Source organism: Chlorocebus sabaeus, chromosome 2 (genome assembly GCF_047675955.1).
Source record: "Chlorocebus sabaeus isolate Y175 chromosome 2, mChlSab1.0.hap1, whole genome shotgun sequence".
Taxonomy (NCBI): domain Eukaryota; kingdom Metazoa; phylum Chordata; class Mammalia; order Primates; family Cercopithecidae; genus Chlorocebus; species Chlorocebus sabaeus.
Window position 1 is genome coordinate 15547738 of NC_132905.1, and position 21810 is coordinate 15569547.

The window sequence follows — 21810 nt, forward strand, 5'->3', positions numbered from 1 at the left end:
CCGTGAATGTCATGGAGATGGAGCAAATAGAGGCATGCATGGTGCAATTCTGTATGCTTCATGTATGATGAATGTTGAGTGAGCTGACAACTAAACAGGGTGACCTCATGGTTTATGTAAAAATGATACGTGTGCAAACTAAAAATCCAAATGACATGGAGCAGTTCAAAGAAGTACCTAAGCCCGGGCGCAGTGGCTCATGCCTGTAATCCCAGCGCTTTCTGAGGCTGAGGCTGGTGGATCATTTGAGGTCAGGAGTTTGAGACCAGCCTGGCCAACATGGTGAAACCCCGTCTCTACTAAAAATACAAAACTTAACTAGGTGTGGTGGTGCACACCTGTAATGCCAGCTACTCGGGAGGCTGAGGCAGGAGAATCACTTGAACCTGGGAGAGGGAGGTTGCAGTGGACTGAGATCACGCCACTGCACTCCAGCCTGGGTGGCAGAGTGAGACTCCATCTCAAGAAACGAGCAAACAAACAACAAAAAGAAGTCCATAAAAATGAATGAGAGTCTCATCATCTCCCCTGGAAATGACCCTCGCCAGCATTTGGAGCTCATTGGTGGGGCCTGTGAATGCACGGATGGACAGGTGGGTGGATGGATGGACAGACAGACATAAACAATATTTTATACATTAGATCATACTGTACTTACAACTTTTTTTTAAATTTTTATTTTTTTGAGACAGAGTCTCACTCTGTCGTCAGGCTGGAGTGCAGTGGCTCAATCTCAGCTCACTGCAACCTCCGCCTCCTGGATTCAAGCGATTCTCCTGCCTCAGCCTCCTGAGTAGCTGGGACTGCAGGCGCCTGCCACCACATTCAGATAATTTTTATATTTTTAGTAGAGATGAGGTTTCACCATGTTGGCCAGGATGGTCTCAATCTCTTGACCTTGTGATCTGCCTGCCCCGGCCTCCCAAATTGCTGGGATTAAAGGTGTTACTGAAAGCCTGAAATTGTTTTTTATTTTAGTCTTGTTTACTTCAGACTTCAAAGCAGTTCATTTTGCAAGTTGGGTTGTGTATCCACATGGTGCATAATTCAGAAGGCCCCAGAGGGTGCACAGTGACAAGTCTCCCCCAAAACCCTTGGTTCTCAGGCTGTCACTGCTGTTCCCACTGTCACTACAGTCTTGCGTGTCCTTTCAGAGATAGTCTGTGCATAACAATTTAATTTTAATTATATTTCAATGAACAGAAGAAGCTCAAGTACAATGGAAGAAATTGCTGAACTTTAGATATGTATTTCATCACCTAAGACAGTCAGCTGCACAAACTGGCCCCAGGAGCCTCTAGGAAGGAGTTGGGTGTACAGCTGATGTAACTGAACCAACTGAGCAAGGAATCAGGACACGCGGCATCCAGTTCCTTCTGTCTGTTCCTCAGTCCCTCATTTGCAGAATGGAAACAGTGCTTTACAATCAGTGCTTTACAAAAAGCAGTGCTTTACAATCTTGTCATGCATTAGTTAGTGCCTGGTGTCCATTTTGCAGATGAAGATACTGAGGCTCAGAGAGGTCAGGCGATTTTCCCTGTGGCTCACAGCCAGGACCTGGTCTTCAGACTCCAGATCCCCTGTGGGTTTGGAGTTCTGTCACTGTATCCCCTTCTTGGGAAAGTGCTGGGGATGGTGTGAGGTGGGGCAGGAATGACTGATGGCTGTTACTTCTACCTCCCGCCAAGGAGATGAGCTGCCCTGTGACATGCGAATCCCATCTGACAAGCAGGACAAGCTTCATGGCTGCCTGGAGCACCTCTTTAACCAGGTAGGAACTTTGCCCCACTCCTGGTGCAACTTTGGGTTCCTCCTGTCACACCTGGGGAGGGCCCGTGACCCGGGGGCTGTGGGTCCCAGACATCTGCAATGTGTAGGGCCGTGGGGCCCAAACCAACCCGGGGCTTCTTGCCACCCAGGTGGACTCCATCAATGCTCTCCTCAAGGGACCAGTCATGAGCCGGGCTTTTGAAGAAACCAAGCATTTCCCCATGAACCACAGCTTACAAGGTGAGGGGATAGCCAGCATCCAAGGAGACAGCCTGCGATGGGGAAGGGTGTTAGACGGGGGCGGTGGGGGCGGGGGATGCCTGGGCTCATGCTCAGCTCTGCCCCTCTACTGCTGAACGACTGTGGGGATCATCCAGGGGACAGTGAATTTATCCCCTGGGGCACATCCAGCCCATGGCCTGTTTTTGTAGACTCTGAGCCAAGAATGGTTCTTCTCCTTTTTCTTTCGGTTTTCTTTCCTTTCCTTTCCTTTCCATTCCGTTCCCTTCCTTTCCGTCTTGTTTTTTGGAGAAAGGGTCTCACTCTGTCACTCAGGCTGGAGTGCAATAGTGTGATCACAGCTCACTGCAGTGTTGACCTCCCAGGCTCAAGTTTTCCTCACAACTCAGCCTCCTATCCTAAGTAGCTGGGACTACAGGTGCACACCACTTCTCCTGGCTAATTTTTTATTTTTTATTATTTTATTTTATTTTATTTATTTATTTTTTTTTGTAGAGGCATGGTTTTGCCATGTGGCCAAGGCTAGTTTTGAACTCCTGGTATCAAGTGATCCTCCTGCCTTGGCCTCCCAAAGTGCTGGGATTCTAGGCGTGAGCCACTGTGCCCAGTCTTCCTTCATGTCTTTTAAACCATACTCATTTTTTTTCTTATTATTGATATCACTTTTCAAAAAGTATCGCTCTTATTTTTGAAAGGACCTTATTGAACAACCTATATATGAAAAGCCAGTATAATATGCCAAAAATTTGTGATAAACCATAATAATAGATTAAATGCAAACAGCAGCAACAAAATATCATTATACTGCAGTCAGGCACTGTTGCCTGCCAAGGGCTCCTTGTTCTTCATTTAAGAGAGGGATTTGTGAATTAAAGAAGTGTTAAGGGCTTACCAGCACCAAATTGAGACTTTCTTCTTGAAATGATTGAGAGAAAAGGATTGAAATTTCGTATGTTCTCCCACCTACCTTTCCTCCCATTTACCCACCTACCCACCCTACTCATCCACCCAACATACTATCCATCCATCCAGCCATCTACCCTCCCACCATCAATCCATCCATCCATCCCTCCACCCACCCATCCATCCATCCACTCATCCATTTATCATCCATCCATCCATCCACCCACTCATGCACCCATCCACCCATTGATCCATCCATCCACCCAGCTACCCACTCACCATCTATCCATCCATCCATCCATCCATCCACCCACCCACCCACCCATCCATCCACCCACCTATCCATCCATCCATCCATCTATCCATCTATCCATCCATCCATCCACCCACCCACCCACCCATCCGCCCAACTACCCATTCACCATCTATCCATCCATCCATCCACCCACCCACCCATCCAACCATCCACCCACCTGCCTATCCATCCATCCATCCATCCACCCACCCACCCACCCACCCCATCCGCCCAACTACCCATTCACCATCTATCCATCCATCCATCCACCCACCCACCCATCCAACCATCCACCCACCTATCCATCCACCCACCCACCCATCCATCCATCCATCCTTCCATCCATCCATCCACCCACCCACCCACCCACCCCATCCGCCCAACTACCCATTCACCATCTATCCATCCATCCATCCATCCACCCACCCACCCACCCATCCAACCATCCACCCACCCACCCATCCATCCACCTACCCATCCATCCATCCATCCATCCACCCACCCCATCCGCCCAACTACCCATTCACCATCTATCCATCCATCCATCCACCCACCCACCCATCCAACCATCCACCCACCTATCCATCCATCCACCCACCCATCCATCCATCCATCCATCCATCCATTCATCCATCCACCCATCCACCCATCCACCCACCCACCCACCCACCCCATCCGCCCAACTACCCATTCACCATCTATCCATCCATCCATCCATCCACCCACCCACCCATCCAACCATCCACCCACCCATCCATCCATCCATCCATCCATCCATCCATCCGCTTGTCTGTACATCCATCCATCCTTCCCTCCTTCCATCCTTGTGCCCACTCTTTCACCCTTCTACCCATCCATTCACCCGTCCGCCTGTCTGTTCATGCTTCTGTACATCCAGTAAATAATTTCCCAGAACCGGCTTGTGCCAGGCCTTGTACTGGGCACTGGAGACCCTGAGATGAATTTGATACTGCCCTGACCTCAAGGAGCTCCCAGTGAGATTGTAGGAGATAGAAACGCAGATGGGCACCCTTTCTTGCCACCAAGAAAGGGTGGGAAGTGGTGAGGACTTGGGGATCCCCAGCTCAGCTGCACATTCTGCTGTCTCAGGATCAGCTTTCAGGGATGGACCTCAGAAAGCAGAAACAGCAAACTCACAAATATCTCAGAAACTAGGACCTTGCAGGAGGAAAGAGGCCTTTGTCTTTTGCAGGGGCCTTTGTCTTCCTGGCGTCTGAATGGTGGGGCCAGAGGCAAGTCCCAGCGCTATCACTGCCCAGTTGTGTGACTTTAGGCTTGTCACTTTCCCACTCTGTATGTGGGCTTCCTCCTCTGTGTAGGGAAAGGGTTAGAACTCTTATGCCATCTCAATTGGTTGTGGCTGTCAGGAGGTAGTTCCTGAGAATCCTTCTGTGGCTACAACATCCAGGTTTAGACGAAAGGAAAGCCATGATTGATTTGTGAGGTCTGCACTGGATTGGAGGTAGCTGTGGGGAGTCCTGGTCTCAGAGAGCAGGAAGGAGTGCTGAGATTGATGAGTGATGTCTGCCATGGGTGTGGTACCATGACGTAGTAGCACACTTACCCTCTGTGGACCAGATAATGCCCAGGAGTCCTACCAGCTCCCTTGATCTAGGATTATGAGCTCTGGGATCTGTGATGGGACATAGGCCTTTGTGCCACCATTCTCCAAAGCTACCTCCGTCCCTTCCCTGGCCCTCATGCCACTTTCCTGCCCCAGAGTTTAAACAGAAAGAAGAGTGTACAATCCGTGGCCGGAGCCTGATCCAGATCAGCATCCAGGAGGACCCCTGGAACCTCCCCAACTCCATCAAGACCCTGGTGGACAACATTCAGAGATACGTGGAAGGTCGGTCGGCAGGGAGGGTGCATCATGGTGGGGAGGGGGCCGTGGCCTTTGGTGTGGAATGAGAGAATCAAGAATGGATCCAGCTCTGCGACCCCTGTTTCTCCATGCCCAGGGAGAGGACAAGAGAAGTGATGCCCTCTGTCAGCTGAGTGTCCTGCCCTGGGCAGGATATGACTTGAGCCCAGGAGTTTGAGACCAGCCTGGGCAACATAGACCCTGTCTCTACCAAAACAAAAAACAGAAACAAAACCAAACTAAACAAAGCCCTGATTTTGGAGGCTGAAAAGGCTGAACCTGGTCTTTCTCAGCTTCCAAAACAGTGGATGTGTGTGTTCTTGTTATTATCAGGGTATGAGGGACACAGGCTAGCAGCCCACTGACCAGATTCGGGCCCACAGATAAGTTTCGATGCTGCAGCAGCAAAAACTGTGACTCTGCTGCCAGCTTGACAGAGGTTCTCACATAAAAACTTGGATTTCCGGCTACTCTTGAATAACCAGAAGATCTGGTGACTCCAGGCCCAGTCTCCCATCCTACCTTGGTGGAGAGGAGTGGCGGCCGCTCTCTGTACGTGGGGCCAAGGTGCTTTCCAGTGCACCCCAGTCTCCACCACTCCCTGTGGCTTGGCGTCTGCTCCACGCATCTTATGTCACCTGCCTGGCCCTTGTCAACTTTTGTGTCTGAGACTCCTGGGTTAGAAAGATCCGGACGAGGGATATGTTTGACCAGGACAGTGGGAGATTAGAGGACTCTGGGCTGTTCCCCCGGGGAACAGCAGCCTCTGAGTTGGAGTCTCTGCTGCTTCTGATCTGTCCTGTTCTCCTAAAGTGTAACTGGTGAAGAACATCGACTCTGGGTCCAGACCACTAGGGCTTGAATCCCAGCTTACCCACTTACTGGCTGTGCGATCATGGCGAGTTCTTTGAAGCCTCTGGCCTTAGCTCCTTCCTGTGTCAAATGTGCCCACAGCGCCACCTCCCTCCTGTGTGGTCGGGAGGATTAAGTGAGTCAGCACAGGTCATGTGCTCATTGCCCTGGCTGCCTGGCGTGGTGAGTCCTGGCCTGGTGCCTGGCAATGGTGAGTCCTGACAAGCATGCGCCACCGCACCTGCTCTCATTCTTACCCTGCCCAGCCCTGAGTCCTGCAGTCCTCCCTGGGAAGAAGGCACCCCAAGAAACCAAATCCAAAGCCCTTCCACATCTTTCTAAGCCCTTTCTGGGTCAAGGAGCATCTTTGGAAGAAAAGAGACCAGGATGTTTGGCCTGGAAGAAATGAACTTTCTTTTGCAGGACAGACCGAACCCATGTAGGATGAGAATATGTATGTGAGGCTATTAGGAGCGTGTGTCTGTGTCTTATGTGTGCACTTGTGTGTCTGTTGTTTGTGTGTCTGTGTGGATGCATGTGTACCTGTGTGTGTACATATGTATGTGAGTCTGCATATGAGTGCACATGTGTGGTGTGCACTTGGGTGTCTGCTGTGTGTGCCTGTGTGTCCATATGTGAGTCTGTGTGTGAGTATATGTGTCTCTGTGTGTAGCATGCATTTGGTTATGTGTTGATGTGTGAGTGTATGGCTGGATACATGTGTACCTAGGTTGTACATGTGAGTGTGCCCATACTTATGTGAACAAGCTGTAGGGCAGAGACGGTGGCCCAGGAGTTAAAGAGGCTTAGGTTCCGCCTGTGTCTGCAGCTTGCATGTACAGATGGGCCTTATGGTTGGGGTTCCACTGCCTGAAGTCAGGGGTTCCTGGAGTTCACCTAACAATCAATAAAACCTCCTTGAGCACAGCCTTGGGTGCCAGGGCTTTGCTGTGAAGGGTCAGAGCACCTTGGGAGGTGCCATGGGGAGGGGCTGGGTCCTGCCCTCACCTCTTGCTGCCCCGTCCCAGCCTGTCCCCGTTTCTCTCTCCCTTCTCCTTCCAGATGGGAAGAACCAGCTGCTCCTGGCCTTGCTGAAGTGCACAGGTGAGGGCTTTAAAGGTGTGTGTGGGGCACATGCCCGGCCTCTTCCACCACCCAAAGCGGACCATCCATGCCCTCAGAGCCTGGACTCGGGGAGGCAACGCTTTGGCCTGGAGCCCCTCCAAGATCTACTTGAAACTTGCTTCCTCATATGTCCAAGGGACAAGTCTCAGGACACTGGAGCCAGGAGCCCTGTCCTGTGGCACTGCCCAGGCCTGGGTGGATGTTGACAGGGCCCTGGGATAGAGGACAATGTTAGGGGAGCCTGTGCCAGTAGAGCCTTCAGCCCCAGCCTGGGGGCTTCCACCCAGCAGAGAGTGGGGAAGAGGAAGCGGGAGGAGGTAGTGGGAGAATCTTGGAGACCTTCTCTATCCTTCTCTTCTTTCCAGAAATTCTCAGCCAAGGGGGTGCTACTATAGGATCTGGGTCAAATTTGGTCACTGAAAACTCACTGGCCAGAAGCCGGCCAGGGAAATAATTCCTTCCAGAAGATTGGGACGCTGAGAGAGCAATTGCTTGAAACTGGCCAGTTCCTCAAACCATGGCAAGGCCGAGGACAGGGGCAAGGGCAGAGCTGGGGGGAGGAAGAGAGCATAGTTCTCCAATGTAGAGAAAATGATAAATTGCATTTCTGAACACGTGGAGCTTGGCAGAAGAGCTTGGCACCACTGGCATTCTACTGGCCAAGGCCAAGGAAGCCCGTAGTGAGAGGAGAAATGGCTGAGGGTGAGGGTCTTGGGAAACCCTTAGGAAAATCACAAGGTGTTTCTTTGGTTGGTTGGTTTTCAAAGCAGGCAAATGAGTCACTGAGAGAACAGTTTTGGCCAATGGGCTTGCGTTTTGGAGAATTGATTTTTGTGGAATTGGCTTTTGGTGCCTGGGATGTCCACCAAAAAATAATTTCTGACCTATTGTTCGCCCTTTGCTGGGGGTTCCATGAGGGGTCCTGGACCCAGGGTTTTGGGGGGTGGGCCTCCTGGTGGCATGGGAGCACCCTCCAGCGAGGCCCCCTGCCCTCTGCCCCCAGACACAGAGCTGCAGCTGCGCAGAGACGCGATCTTCTGCCAGGCCCTGGTGGCCGCCGTGTGCACCTTCTCCGAGCAGCTGCTGGCGGCCCTGGGCTACCGCTACAACAACAATGGCGAGTACGAGGAGAGCAGCCGCGACGCCAGCCGCAAGTGGCTGGAGCAGGTGGCGGCCACGGGCGTCCTGCTGCACTGCCAGTCCCTGCTCTCACCGGCCACAGTGGTGAGTGGGGCGGCAGGGCGGCCCCGCTGGCCCACCTGCTGGTGCCCGCCCAGGCCGGGGTGAGGGAGCATCTGCCCACTCACTCAGGCTCCCCCAGATCTCGTCACTCCTGCAGCAGCAATTTGTTGAGCACCTGTGTGCTGTTTTATGGGCACTGAAGGTGCAGCAGTGAACAAAACAGAGTCCCTGTGCCCAGGGATCTTCTCTCCCAGTGGGAGGGAAGGAGGCACACAGAGATAATAGAATCCATGCTACATACGAGCAGGTGTCAGCCCAGGGCAGTTTCACCACTAGGGGACACTTGGCAATGTCTGGAGACGTTTTTGGTTGTGACAACTGAGGGCCTGAGGTGGGAGTGGGGTGGTGGAAGCCAGAGATGCTCCTGTACATCCAGCCAGGGCCCCGAGAGTCACCAGTGCCTCTGAGGTTGCCTCCTGGAGCCCCTGCCACTGGCTAGTGGGGAGGCCTGGCCTTGGAGCGTCCTCTGCTGGCTGCTGCTGCAGGAGGTGCCTGCCTGGTGGGAGATTGGCTGTCACTTGATTCCCAGAATGCACAAGCTGGGGCCCAGGGAGGAAGCAGGGAACACTCAGCCCTCCCCTTCCTCTTCTCACATGGGGACACTGGGCCCAGTTCCTTCATTCTCCAAAACTATGATGTGCCAGGCCCTGCGCTAGCCCTGGGGGCCTGAAGCTGACTTTCTAGTTGGGGGAAGCAGCTTGAGAAGAAGAAAGGATGGAAGAGGGAAGGGAGGTGGAGAGAAGGGAAGCTCTGCAGGAAGCTTGGCGGGTGCTGTTCCCTAGATTAGGTGGTTTCAGAGACAGGCTGTGTAAGGCGGTGATGCTTGAACTGAGACCTCAGCCAGCCAGGCAGACAGTGTGAGGAGGACTGTGTGGGGCAGAGGGACCAGCATGTACCAAGGCCCCAAAGAGCGGGCGTTGTGGCCAGAGGGGAGTGGCAGGGGACTGGGCAGATGGGGGGACCTGATCTGTAGGGCCTGAGACTTTATTCTGGAAGCAGAGGAACTGTTCAGAGGCTTTGAGCTGGGCGAGTGATATAATTTGGGTTAAGTTTTCAAAACAGGACGTGTAGGATGTATTGTTTGTGAGCAGAGAGTGGCAAAAGGGAAACCTGGTGTCATCTTGGCGAGAGACAGTGGACCCTTGAACCCAGGTGGTGGCCGGGAAGCTGGAGGGAGGTGGGTGGGTCTGGAGGATGTTTTAGTGTCGACCCATCAGACTTGGTGATGGACCAGGCCCAGGGTGAGCAGGAGAGAAACTGAGAAGTCAAAGGTTTGGATCTTGGATGACTGAGTGAATGCTGCTGCTATTTGCTGACATGGGACTGACTGGGGGAGGTTGAGGAAGGAATTGGGGACTTTTATTTGAGTGTGTTAGGTTCGAGAAGGTTAAGTTTAGAAGCCTGGTTGGTGGTCCAGGCAGGAGAGGCAGTGACTTTCCTAGGAGCACTCAGCGAATGAAGGCAGAGATGGGTTCTGTGACCCTTGAAGGTGCAGGACAAGCCGCAGAGCACACCATGATTTCACATCCACTCTGGAGAGTCACGCTCAGGACCTGGCACCCAGGGGGTCCACAGTCTGGAGTGCCAACTACAGTTGAATTCAGCATCTTGATAGGAAACCCTGGGGCAGGATTGGCATGTGAGACTCCTCTGCACTGTCTTCTTCCTGCAGAAGGAGGAACGGACCATGCTGGAGGACATCTGGGTGACCCTGTCAGAGCTGGACAATGTCACCTTCTCCTTTAAGCAGCTGGATGAGAACTATGTGGCCAGTGAGTGATTTCTGCCACCCCTCCACTGTGAGAGTTGGGGTCCTGGGGTGGAAGGGACAGCTCTCTGCGGTCACACCTGGGGTGGAAGGGGCAGCTCTCTGGGGTCACTCCTAGGGTGGAAGGGACAGCTCTCTGGGGTCACAGTGTCCTTCCCCTGCCTCGGGGCCAGCTGCCCAAGGTGAGCTCAGTACTCAGTGCTGTCAAATCTCATGCCTCCAACATGAATGTGAGAGCTGAACTTTGGGGCACACATGGACAAAGAGGGGTTTCTTTTTGTATGAACCCAGCTATCTCCAACAGCTCTTAGAATGACACTACTGCTCAATTCTTAATAAAATTCTTCCCTAGAGATGTGAAGACTTGTTAAGATTTTTAAAGGGCTTAACTAAGTATAGTAATTAAGTTCCATCCGCCCTTCCTCCCTTGCTCTTGTCCTCTCCTCTCCTTCTTCCACCCTTTCTCCCCTTTCTCTTTCTTTCTCTTTCTCTCTGTATTTTCCACTCATCCTTCCACCTGCCCACCCATTTATTTATCTGTCCATCCATGCATCCATGCATCCATCCATCCATCCATCCATCCATCCATCCATCCATCCATGCATCTATCCATGCATCCATTCATCCATTGATCCATCCAAACATCCATCCGTCCATCCAGTCATCATCCATCCATCCATCCATCCATCCATCCATCCATCCATCTATCCATGCATCTATTCATCCATTGATCCATCCAAACAAATATCCATCCAACTAACCATCATCCATCCATCCATTTACATGTCCATAATTATGAGCACATCGTATGTGTCAGGCTGCATTGGGGGCCATGTAACATGGTCGTCATTCTTGCCCTCCTGGAGCTCATAGTCTAGCCCAGTGCATCTCAGCCCTGCTTGCACTCTGGAATCATCGGGGGAGCTTTGCAACGATCCCAGTGCCCTGGGCCCTAGCGATTCTGATTGGTTCGTGGGGCGGGGCCTGGGAGCTGGATAGCCTGGATGTGCAGCCAGGGCTGCACATCTGAGAGCAGGAGTTCTCAGAGCATGGCCCCTGGACCAGCAGCACCTGGGGGCTTGATAGAAAGGCAGATTCTCTGGCCCAGCCAGAACTATGGCCTCAGAAACTCTGGAGGGGGAGCCCAGAGGCCTGTGTGCTGAAAGCCCTCCAGGGGCTTCTGAGGCGTGTGGGTTTAATCAGGAACCAGGCACTGGATTAGTTTGTCAATTTTTTCATTTCATTAAATTTCATTAAATTTCATAAAAAACCTTTTTAGTCAATTTTTCCTAATTGCTGCACCCCCATGAAATTTTAATACTGTGGATATATCTTATGTCTGTTTATCTGTACATCTGGTGCTTATTATACATTAAAAGAGGGAAGTGTTTTCACCTCCTTGGGGACAGTGTCTGTCCTGCTGAAAATGCATGGAGTAGAGTCTAGAGGAAGGGCAGGTTCTCTTTGAGTAGCAATTGGAATTGATTGGCAGCAGCTGCTTGTCTCCAGGCTGAGATTGGCTCGGGCAGAGCTTTGATCGATGAGTGATGTCTGCCATGGGTGCAGAATGGGGTCTGGGTACCATATTTTGCCCTCCCTGCCCTAAGCGCTTCCTTCTGGCTGTGAATCAGATGCATGCCCCGTTTGAGGGCAGCTTTTCCCAGGCAGGGGCCCTGGGCCACCGTGTGAGGGTACAAGGAGCACTAGGGAAGCTGTGACCCCAAATGCTGTGGACCCCCTAGCTAGGCAGAGTCCACATCAGGTTCAAGAATTAAGCAGCGGAACTAGGAGCGGATGAAGCAGGCCAAAGGGAGGTGTCAGCTGCAGTTCTTCCGAGAGTGAGAGGGAAGGGCTGTTGGAGGCTGTCCCTAGAGGGCAGGAGGGCAGGGAGGTCTGAGGCTACCCCTGTAGAGTCCAGATTACAGGGAGGTCCCAGGGTGCCCCCCTGGACCTGAGGGCAGAGAGGTGCCAGCTGTTCTGGAGAGGTGTGCCAGGGCTTCCCCTGGCCTGGGCCTCGGTGGTGAGTCACCCTGCCCCATGTCCTCCCGCAGATACCAATGTCTTCTACCACATTGAGGGCAGCCGGCAGGCGCTGAAGGTCATCTTCTACCTCGACAGCTACCACTTCTCCAAGCTGCCCTCCCGCCTGGAGGGTGGGGCCAGCCTGAGGCTGCACACGGCGCTATTCACGAAAGGTGAGCTTCAGGCCTGGGGCAGGGAGGACCACGGGGGCTGGGCCAGGCCACTAAGCACACCAGCTCCCAACCGCCTGCCCACCCACCACATCTCCCCTCCCAGCGCTGGAGAACGTGGAGGGACTGCCTTCTCCAGGCAGCCAGGCTGCGGAGGATTTGCAGCAGGAGATCAACGCGCAGTCCCTGGAGAAAGTTCAGCAGTATTACCGCAAACTCAGGTACCTGCCTGGGGTCCCTGTTGGGAGCAGGAGTCAGGAAACCTCCACATGGAGTGGGCGTTAGCATGGAGGTGCCAGACGGACCCCCAGCATGGGCAGCAGGCCACACACTCTTTCTTGAGCACCTACTATGTGACAGGACTCTTGGCCTGCATGAGATTCTCATGGCAACAGGCCATGGATCCCACTTTACAGAGGGGGCGAGGGAGGCCAAGAAAGCGTACACACTTGCCCAAGGCCACACAGCCAGGCAGTGGCTGAGCTTTGAACTGGGGTCTGTTTGGTTCCAAAGGGGGTCCTTCCTACTGAGAGGAGCCGGCTTCCTTCTGCAGAGGGTGGGCGCTAGGACAGGGGACCTTGGGACTCTCGGGCCTGTGAGTAATGGGTGCGGCTTGCAGGGTCTTGGCTGCTTGGAAGAGAACCCCAAGGGAGAAGGGGTGAGAGCAGGGACCAGGTGGCACCAGGAGGAAGGCAGTTCTGGGAGGCAGCTTCTAAGTTCTGCAGCTCCCACTCCTGCCACCCTTCCCCATGGCCCTTCCTATGTGTGTCACACCACCTCCCTCTGTGACAGAGGCAGGCCGAGAATTAAGAGCCCAGGGAGACGAGTACGGGTCTGGGCTTCATCATTTAGAAGTGGGAAAATGAGACTTCACTCGTTTGCTCAGAGAATGCATCCAACCCAGTTACTGAAAACTGGCATCTGCTTGGATTGATCAGGGCTGTCACCAGTCTGTTCTGCACCATCTGTGGAATGTTCTGAGTCCTGCCTGTGTGGTGCTTTATTCATCACTTCATTCAGCCCATGTTGAGGCCTCCTGTGGGCCGGGCCCTGTTCTGGGTGCTTGTTTGGGAATCTGCAAAATTTGCTTTGTGAGCAAAACAAAGTCCTGTTCTTCATGGAGCTCATACTCTAGAGCAAGGGCTGTCGGAATCCGGCCCACCTCGCCTCCCTGTTTTGTAAATCAAGTTTTATTAGCACACAGCTGCATTCCCTCATTTTCACATCTTCTGTGGCTGCTTTTGTGCTGCAATGGCAGAGTTGAGCGGCTGCGATCAAGACTCTCTTGTTCACAAAGCCTAAAATATTTACCGTTGGGCTCTTCACAGAAGAGGTTCGCTGACCCCTGGTCTGGAGGGGGAAACGAACGATAAACCAGTAAGCCCAGAGCCATGAGGCACCAAGTGGTGTGAGATGCTCAGAAGAGAGAAAAAGCAGGACCAGGGCCTGAGGAGCAGAGGGCTGGGGGCTGCTGGGGACGGGCAGGCAGGGAGGGGTGGCATTGGAGGAGTGCCTGGGAGGCCCCTCTTTCCCCCCGGCTGTTGTGGGAACAGGTGCCTATGGGTGAACAAAGTCTACAGGTGCTCTCAGGGATTTCCTTCTGAGGGTCGGCAGAGGGTGGAGTCACAGTGGCTGCAGGAGTTGGGACCCGGGTAGGGGCAGGACGATGGTGGGTGTGGTGGCCCCCGCCTCATCCCTGTCTTTCTCTCACAGGGCATTTTACCTGGAGCGGTCTAATCTGCCCACGGATGCCAGCACCACAGCGGTAAAGATAGACCAGGTATGTCCACCTGCCCTCCTTCCGCTGCAGGGAGCTTGGGCAGGGTGAGGTGCTTAGGAGTCAGGACTCAGCCGACAGGCCCAGGGTTGTGCCCCAGCAGATTCTAGCCCAGAAGCCCTTGAGACCCTGCAGTCTCTCCTCCTCCAGGAAGTCTTCCGTGATAGCTTCCTCGTCATTCCCCAACTTCCTGGGGTGATTTATTTTTGCTGGCACCCGCCCATCTCTGCCATTCCAGTCTCCCTTATTAACCACAGCATTTCTCTGAGGCTGGAGCCTGGACCTCATGACAGATGTAACTTGTATGGCATTCTTTTCGTTTTGTGTGTTTCAAATTTGCTGTCAACCTTTAGAAATCAAAAGATTTCCCATAAAAACGGAGGCTTCCAGATTTGCTGGAGGAATGGGAAGATCTGGCTGTTGGGGACCATGTTGCCGTATGTCCCTGTTGGCCCAAGCCCGGAGCAGCTCCCTCTGAGGGGCCTTGATAGTTCGGCTCCTTGGGCTCCTTGCCTCTGACCCTCAGCGCGTGTCTTTTGGCCTCGTGGTTTTCTAGGTTTGGGCAGGCCTCGAATGTGCTGATGATTTTGGGGTGCTGCCTTGGATTGGGGCTGTGAGCTGGGGGCTCTGGGAGGAGGGTGGGCACAGCCATTTGGGACTTAACACTCTGGCTGGCGGAATGTCCCCACATGTCCCCACAGCACAGCTCATTAGTGAACCACCACTTGCACGTGGGGGTCCGGGGATGCTGGGGCAGAAGGGAAGGCTCTTCCTGGAGAGGGAGCATTTGTGTTGGTCTTGATGGGCTGGGAGAGGACACTTTCTTCAGGTTTTGCTGGGGACACACCTGGGCAGCTGAAGAGAGTTAGTGGGAAGGCGAGGCCTGAAATAGATGGTGAACACGGACTGCCAGCTTGCAGTGCAGTGGGGAGCCACAGAGGGTTCTTGAGCAGAGGTTATAGAAGATTGAATTGCATTGTCATCCCCAGAGGGGGAGCTGGGAGGCAGCTGCAGGAACAGCTACATTAGAAGGAGACGGTGGGGAGGAGGGCTGGGTGGGGGCTGAGGGGCTGTGGGGACCTCCTCCAACTCCCCGGGCCTGTGTGGTGCCCCCACAGCTCATCCGCCCCATCAATGCCCTGGACGAGCTCTGTCGCCTCATGAAGTCCTTTGTCCACCCGAAGCCTGGTGCCGCTGGCAGCGTGGGCGCCGGCCTCATCCCCATCTCCTCGGAGCTCTGCTACCGCTTGGGGGCCTGCCAGATGGTCATGTGTGGCACGGGCATGCAGAGGTGAGCTGCTGCCCACTGAGTCGGGGTGTGGGGAGGGGCTGGCCCAGCTTCTGATCAGTTTGGGGGCCTGTGGCAAGGAGGCAGGAAGGCTGGGTTCCAATCCTGGTTCTGCCATTGCCTGTGGAGCCCGGACAAGGCCTTGGCTCTGTCTGCATCTCAGTTTGTCTGTCTGTGAAATGGGATGGCAGCAGCAGGTGGTCCTAGCAGGGCCGTGGAGCCACCTGCTGCTCTAACGCCGTGGGGAATGTGCATGACAGCTGTGCCCTGTGGTCCCGCCAGAAGCCTTGTTCAATATTAACAATAGCAATGGCCTGACTGGAGGCTCCCCTACCTCCTACCTCCATTCTTTGTCCCCACTGCCCATCCCAGGGAGGAAGAGGTCACTTTCTCCAGAGTTCTTCCTGACCTCCCGTTACAAACCGTGCCCGCTTCCCACCCAGTGCCCTCCCAACCCTCTCTTCCTCTGCAGCCCTCACCCCCTGCAGACAGCACCCTTCATTGGTGTATTCATTTCCTCCCTGGTTCCCTCAGGGCAGGGCCGGATCTGGGAGGGCAGGGGCCCCTTTTGTTCTCTGCTGTTCCTCAGGGCCTAGAGCAGTGCCTGGCCTGAGGCAGATGCTCAAGAAACATTTGCTGAATAACTGTTTCTTGGGGCCAGTGCTCCCTGCCTCCTGTTGATGTTCCATGCAGATTAACTCCTTCCCATCTTTCTCTACCTGTGCCGTAGCAGGGCCTATTTTAGGGGATCTCACCTAGGAGCCGTTTTACCCCCAGGGAACATTTGGCAACCTCTGGACACAGTTTTGGTTGTCACAACTTGGAGGAGGGAGGAGCTCCTGGCCTCTGGTAGGGGGAGGCCAGGATGCTGCTGAGCTTCCTGTGGTTCCCAGGACAGCCCCTCCAGCTGGGCCAGGGTCCTCTGTGCACCACCGTGCTCCCTATTTCATAGTTACCTTATAGGGAAACTGAGGTTAACTTAATCTACCCAGGGTCATGGAGGAGTTACATGGAGGGACAGGATTGGAATCCCAGAGGTCTTGCTATATAATCCACTTTCTAGAACTGTTGAGAAACCCAGAGAGGTGTGAATCAATGTGTCCATCTCAAACCCCACTGAGCTGGCAAGTCGTGAGGCTTCCAGGGAGTCCCCCATTCACTCAGCAGATACTTACAAAATTCTCCTCTGAGCGAGGCACTGGGAGAGTCACAGGGAACTCAACAGAGCTTTTGTAGACAGGGAAGCACCAGAGCACCTGTGAGTGAGGGTGGCCGCTGCCTGGAGGAGGGGGAGCAAGCGGGGAGGGACAGCAGGAAGAGGTGCTGGCGTGATGGTCAGGACTGGGTCTGGGAGGCCTCGGAGGGACGGGAAGTTGCCCCAGCTCTCCCCCACTGTCCTCTGACTCCCACTGTCCTCCTCCCACCACTGTCCCCCCTCCCCTGCTGTCTTCCTTCCCCCACTGCAGGAGCACCCTGAGCGTGTCCCTGGAGCAGGCGGCCATCTTGGCACGGAGCCATGGGCTGCTGCCCAAGTGCATCATGCAGGCCACGGACATCATGCGGAAGCAGGTGAGACCACTTGGCCACAGGGTCCCCCAGCACCCTACACTGAGGGCGTGGCATGCTTGCAGCCAGGGTGGGATGAGGGGCTATCTTGGGACTGTAGCCACCAGCCCCAGACCTGAGCCTTCTCTGAATCTGGAGGGGAGCAAGGATTTTAGCTTCTGGGTCCTTGGGCTTCTGGGCCCCAGCCCCACCCCGCAGTGTGCTTCCTCACGTGTCGTGAACCTGCAGAGGCCCTGGCCTGATGGTTCCTTCTTCCAGGGCCCGAGGGTGGAGATCCTGGCCAAAAACCTGCGAGTCAAGGACCAGATGCCCCAGGGTGCTCCGCGGTGAGTGGCTGCCTCGTCTGCCCCTTCGTGTCCTCTCCCAGCTGGCCAGGACCCAGACCTGGGTTTGGCATCATGTTCCTGGCCTAACCCCTAATGCTCAGATGGGGCTTCCCCTCTCATTTATGGGGAACCTCTTTGAGGAGCAATAGACACAACTACGTCACCTCCTGAAGGAGCTCCTGCTTCCACCGGGAAGATGAGCAAGGCCCCCAGGTGTGCCATGGGCGGTGGCTCTGTGCCATCCTCCCACCTCACTGCCACTGTGCCCTCAGCCCCATGCCCCGTCAGCCCTGAGCCCCGGCCCCGTGCCCTCTACCCTGTGTCCTATGCCCTGTGCCCCCACCCTGAGTCCCTGACCCCTGAGCAGCTTGCTTTAACCTGGGGTGGAATTAAGAATGCTGTGATTTTAGCTGATCCAACCTAAGCTAACCTTTTAGTCATTTACAGAAATGCGAACTGAACTGATTTGCTCTGACTTTATTTATATGGCGTGAAATCTCTGGTTTATTTTGGGATTTTTTTGTTGTTGGTGTTGTCAAGATTTGTTTTTTCTAAAGCTGTGTGATTATATATTTGACATTTTAAATTTCAAAGAAAAGCATATTGTCTTAACAGGGGACCAAGAGAAGGTAGTATTGATAACTGTTCCCACCTCTACTAAAAAAAGAGCAAAAAAGAAAAACTAAATTATTGAAAATTTAAAGGTAGTATTGATAACTGTTCCCACCTCTACTGGGCCCGGGCCTGCGGTGCCTGATTTGCAGGGATGCTCTCTGTTCCTGCCGTCTTTGGCACTGGGAGTGCTGTTTCCTCCTGTCCTCCCATCCTGCTCTCTCTTGACGTGGTTTTCCGTCTTCCTCTTGGTGCCACGTGCAGGCCCTTTAGGATCATGAAGTCGTTTCCGTCTGATCCTCTCTCTGTCTCCACAGCCCTAGTTTGCTGTCGTCATCTGCCCACAAGTTTTAAATAACTCCTGTTTTGAAATAATGTGACTCCCAAGAAGTTGTAAAAATAGTCCACAGTTCCGTGGACCCTTCAGGCAGCTTTCCCCAGCAGCAAAGTCTTACGTAACTACAGAGTGCCGGCAACACCTGCTGCCAGTGGTGACGAGTCACTGCCGTGCTGTGGCGCTGGGGGCTCCACACACACCTTGTTATGTCTCACGAGTGGCACATGATCCCTTTCAATACCTTCATGGCCTTTGCTCTGTGCCAGGCACTGTCCAATCGCTTCCCCTCTGTGGACTCATTAATCCAAACAGCCGTCCTGTGAGCCAAGTCTGGCTGTCATCCCCACTTGGCAAGTGGGGATGCTGAGGCACAGAGAGGTTAAGTATCTTGTCCAACGTCACACAGCTAGTAAATGGCAAAGCTGGGATTCTGAACCCAGGCAGTCCGGGCCTGGAGCCCGAACTCTGACCACATGAGACCACATGTGCAGCATTGCGGTCTGCTTGCCTGGACACCACGCAGCCTCCTGTCTGGTCCCCCGGCTTCAGAACCATCTCTGCATACAGAGGTTCCCAGGATAGATCAAGTGAAACAGCGTAAGGGGTAGAGTGCTGTGGCCAGCTGGCCCCCAGTAGTGTGGAATGTGCGCCCCAGCCCCACGTAGCTGAACGCACAGGTGCACATGTAGACACATCTTCATTTGTAAATGCCAGTCTCTGAGTGGGCAGAGACTGCCTGTGGAGAGGGGCCTGGCAGCCGGCAAAAGGCGTAGGCGATATAGATATTTTTCTCTGCGTCTTTTATACACCTGTGAGGTTGTGTTTCTGGGCATGAATTACATATCCAAGTAAAAATGGAAATAATACAAATAGGTCCTGGCCCGCCCCGGCCTCTCCTCATTGTCTTTGCCTCCATCCCCAGCCTCTACCGCCTCTGCCAGCCGCCGGTGGACGGGGACCTCTGAACGCCCAAATGCCCCACGCTGGGCCGCGGCCTCTGGAGCTGGGATTTGGGAGGACACAGTAGGGCAGCGCCGGCCTTCTCCAGAGATGGCCCAAGGCTTCCGTGGCTGCCCGTTCCGGGACCTGCCCAGCGTCCTCCACCGGCTCCTTCCAGGACAAGCCTGGCCACCCTCTCTGTGACGACGAGCTGGCTGATTGGCCCTGGGCCGGCCCATTCTCCACATGCCTGTCAGAAGCTGGAGGGGTGCTGGAGACCCATGGAGCTGATGGGAGCAGCTGGTGCCTGGGCTTCTGCTCCTGCGTCCCCAGAACCCAAGGGAACGTCATGGAGTCCACATGGGCCCCCCGGCTCCCTCGGGATGGTTCCGCCTGCACTTTTGCAACCCCGGTTTCCTTCACAGTCCACATTCCAGGTGACCACACGTGTCTCCTCCTCATCTTAGCTTCCAGGTGCACCCTAACCCTGTACTAATCTGCTTGGTGGACTCGGAAAAGACTTGGCTCTGTTGGGAAAGGAGAGACGGGGCCTCCATCACGCCTGTTACCAGAGGATCCCCGAGAACCACACCAGCTCTGGACATCACCGCCCCTGGAACTGGGGCCACCAGCCCTGGGCACCAGATTTGCTCTGACTTTATTTATATGGCGTGAAATCTCTGGTTTATTTTGGGATTTTTTTTGTTGTTGGTGTTGTCAAGATTTGTTTTTTCTAAAGCTGTGTGATTATATATTTGACATTTTAAATTTCAAAGAAAAGCATATTGTCTTAACAGGGGACCAAGAGAAGGTAGTATTGATAACTGTTCCCACCTCTACTAAAAAAAGAGCAAAAAAGAAAAACTAAATTATTGAAAAATTGAAAGGTGTCAGTGTTTCCTGTTTGTTAATATTAGGGTTGTAAGGTGGCGTTTTAGGTATGGACTGTGATTCCTTCCCCCACCCTCCGTTCTCCAGCGGTTTCCCGGTGTTAGAACTCGCTCTCTTTGAGTGACTGGCTACAAGGGCCTGAGAGGTGGCCGGCCAGGGTTGGAGCCGGAGGGGACTGAGCCCCACCTGAGGTGCCATGTCATACAGGTAGAGGGCCGCTGGGAAACACCGGGCAGTGGCTTCTGTGATTTATTTTCTTGATGTTAACTTCTCCGAGCAGGGCGATTGGGACATCACCAGCCAGAGCGCAAGAAGCCACTCTGCCCACCGGGTAGGAGGGACCCACATGGGGCCTCCTTGGCAGTTTGTTCCCCAGCTTCCATATGCCTTCAGGGAAAGGTCACAGCTGGGGAGGAAGGGAGGGGACACCTGTCACCCCTGGCAGGTGGTGAGATCAGATGGGGGCTCCCTGCTGCCCCCAGGCCAGGGAGCCTGAAGCCCTTGACGTCGGCATCCGAGCCTCCTGCCCTCCAGGGCGCGCTTCCCCCTCTTGCTGCAGCATACGGGACCTTGTCACTGTACTTGCATCAGAGACAAAGGAGGACCAGCTTTGGCCCCGCTGCGGGAAATGGGGGAGGGCCCCGGGCCAGCGCATTGTGCACTGGTTTACTTTAAAATGTACAGATTCTTCTCGTTAAATTCATGATAGATTTTTTATTATTATTAAAAGTCAGTTTATAATACAATGAACGATGCTGTGATCTGCTTCATCTGCGGTGGGTGGCATGGGGCGGGTGCGTCCAGGGTCACTGGGGGATGAGCTTGTGCTTTGAAAGCCTCACAGAGCACAGTGCTCATCTCTGTCTCAGGGGCCTTGAACGAGCGACCCCGAAGTCAATGATGTTTTCACTTCGTGCCTCAGTTCCCTCCTTGATAATGGGGCGACACAGCTTCTCTTGTGGGGTGATTGCTGAGGACTACCCGAGGTTGCACAGATTGCCTGCGACCCAGGTATACAGGAAAATAACAGGCCTTATCTGATATTTCAGCTTTTTTTTTCCCCCTGGATTCTGAGCTCCCATTTCATCGTGAAGGTAGGAAAAACTATTTTCCCAGGAATTCTGCACCCCTCCTGGGTGGCTTACTTACGCTGAGGGGACAGCGTGGGTCCAAGGGGTGCCATAGAACCCTCCTCGCTCCAACCTGCAAGGCCCGTTGGATCCGGACAGGAGTGGAGTTGAAACTCCCCACAACACGGTTGTGCCGGGCCGCCAGTCAGCCAGAACTTAGCGCTGGCCACGAACAGGCCGCGGGAACAGATGTGAAATGCACCGGTGAGAACAGAGAGTCTGCGTGCACACCTGGGCCTGGTGGCTGCATCCCAGGCTGTCAGCAGGTTCTCCACCTGCCTGGGCCCAGTTGATCTTCATGAAGCTGCCTGGGTTTGTTTGCCCAGCCAGAGAAACCTCATTCCCTGGCCTGCAGACCTGTTCTGCTGTGCCTGCCCTGTGCCCTCTCCCTTCTTCTTCCCCTCCTTATCGCCTCTTTTTTTTTTTTTTTTTTGAGACAGGGTCTTGCTCTGTCACCTAGGCTAGAGTGCAGTGGCGCAATCATGACTGACTTCAGCTTCGATCTCCAGGGCTCCATTGATCTCCCACCTCAGCATCCCAAGTAGATGGGACTACAGACAGATGCCACCAAGCCTGGCTAATTTTTAAAATTTTTTATAGAGACCGGGTTTCCCTACCAAGTAGCTGGGACTACAGGCACACGCCACCATGCCTGGCTAATTTTAAAAATTT

At 53.9% G+C, this 21810-nt stretch overlaps 1 protein-coding gene across 3 annotated transcripts in view; it reads left to right on the forward strand.

The window, feature by feature from the left end:
• PREX1 (phosphatidylinositol-3,4,5-trisphosphate dependent Rac exchange factor 1) overlaps positions 1–20758 on the forward strand; it is a 203288-nt gene extending 182530 nt beyond the window's left edge. For all 3 annotated transcript variants that reach the window (XM_008014635.3, XM_008014628.3, XM_073006013.1), the window contains 13 exons: positions 1689–1771; positions 1920–2010; positions 4950–5078; positions 7008–7049; positions 8074–8294; positions 9985–10084; positions 12132–12275; positions 12379–12493; positions 13986–14052; positions 15168–15340; positions 16804–16906; positions 17162–17229; positions 19101–20758. In XM_008014635.3, coding sequence (XP_008012826.3) covers positions 1689–1771; positions 1920–2010; positions 4950–5078; positions 7008–7049; positions 8074–8294; positions 9985–10084; positions 12132–12275; positions 12379–12493; positions 13986–14052; positions 15168–15340; positions 16804–16906; positions 17162–17229; positions 19101–19143 — 1379 coding nt within the window. In that variant the 3' untranslated portion in view covers positions 19144–20758. The remainder of the gene's footprint in view (positions 1–1688; positions 1772–1919; positions 2011–4949; positions 5079–7007; positions 7050–8073; positions 8295–9984; positions 10085–12131; positions 12276–12378; positions 12494–13985; positions 14053–15167; positions 15341–16803; positions 16907–17161; positions 17230–19100) is intronic.
• The last annotated feature ends 1052 nt before the right edge of the window (positions 20759–21810 follow it).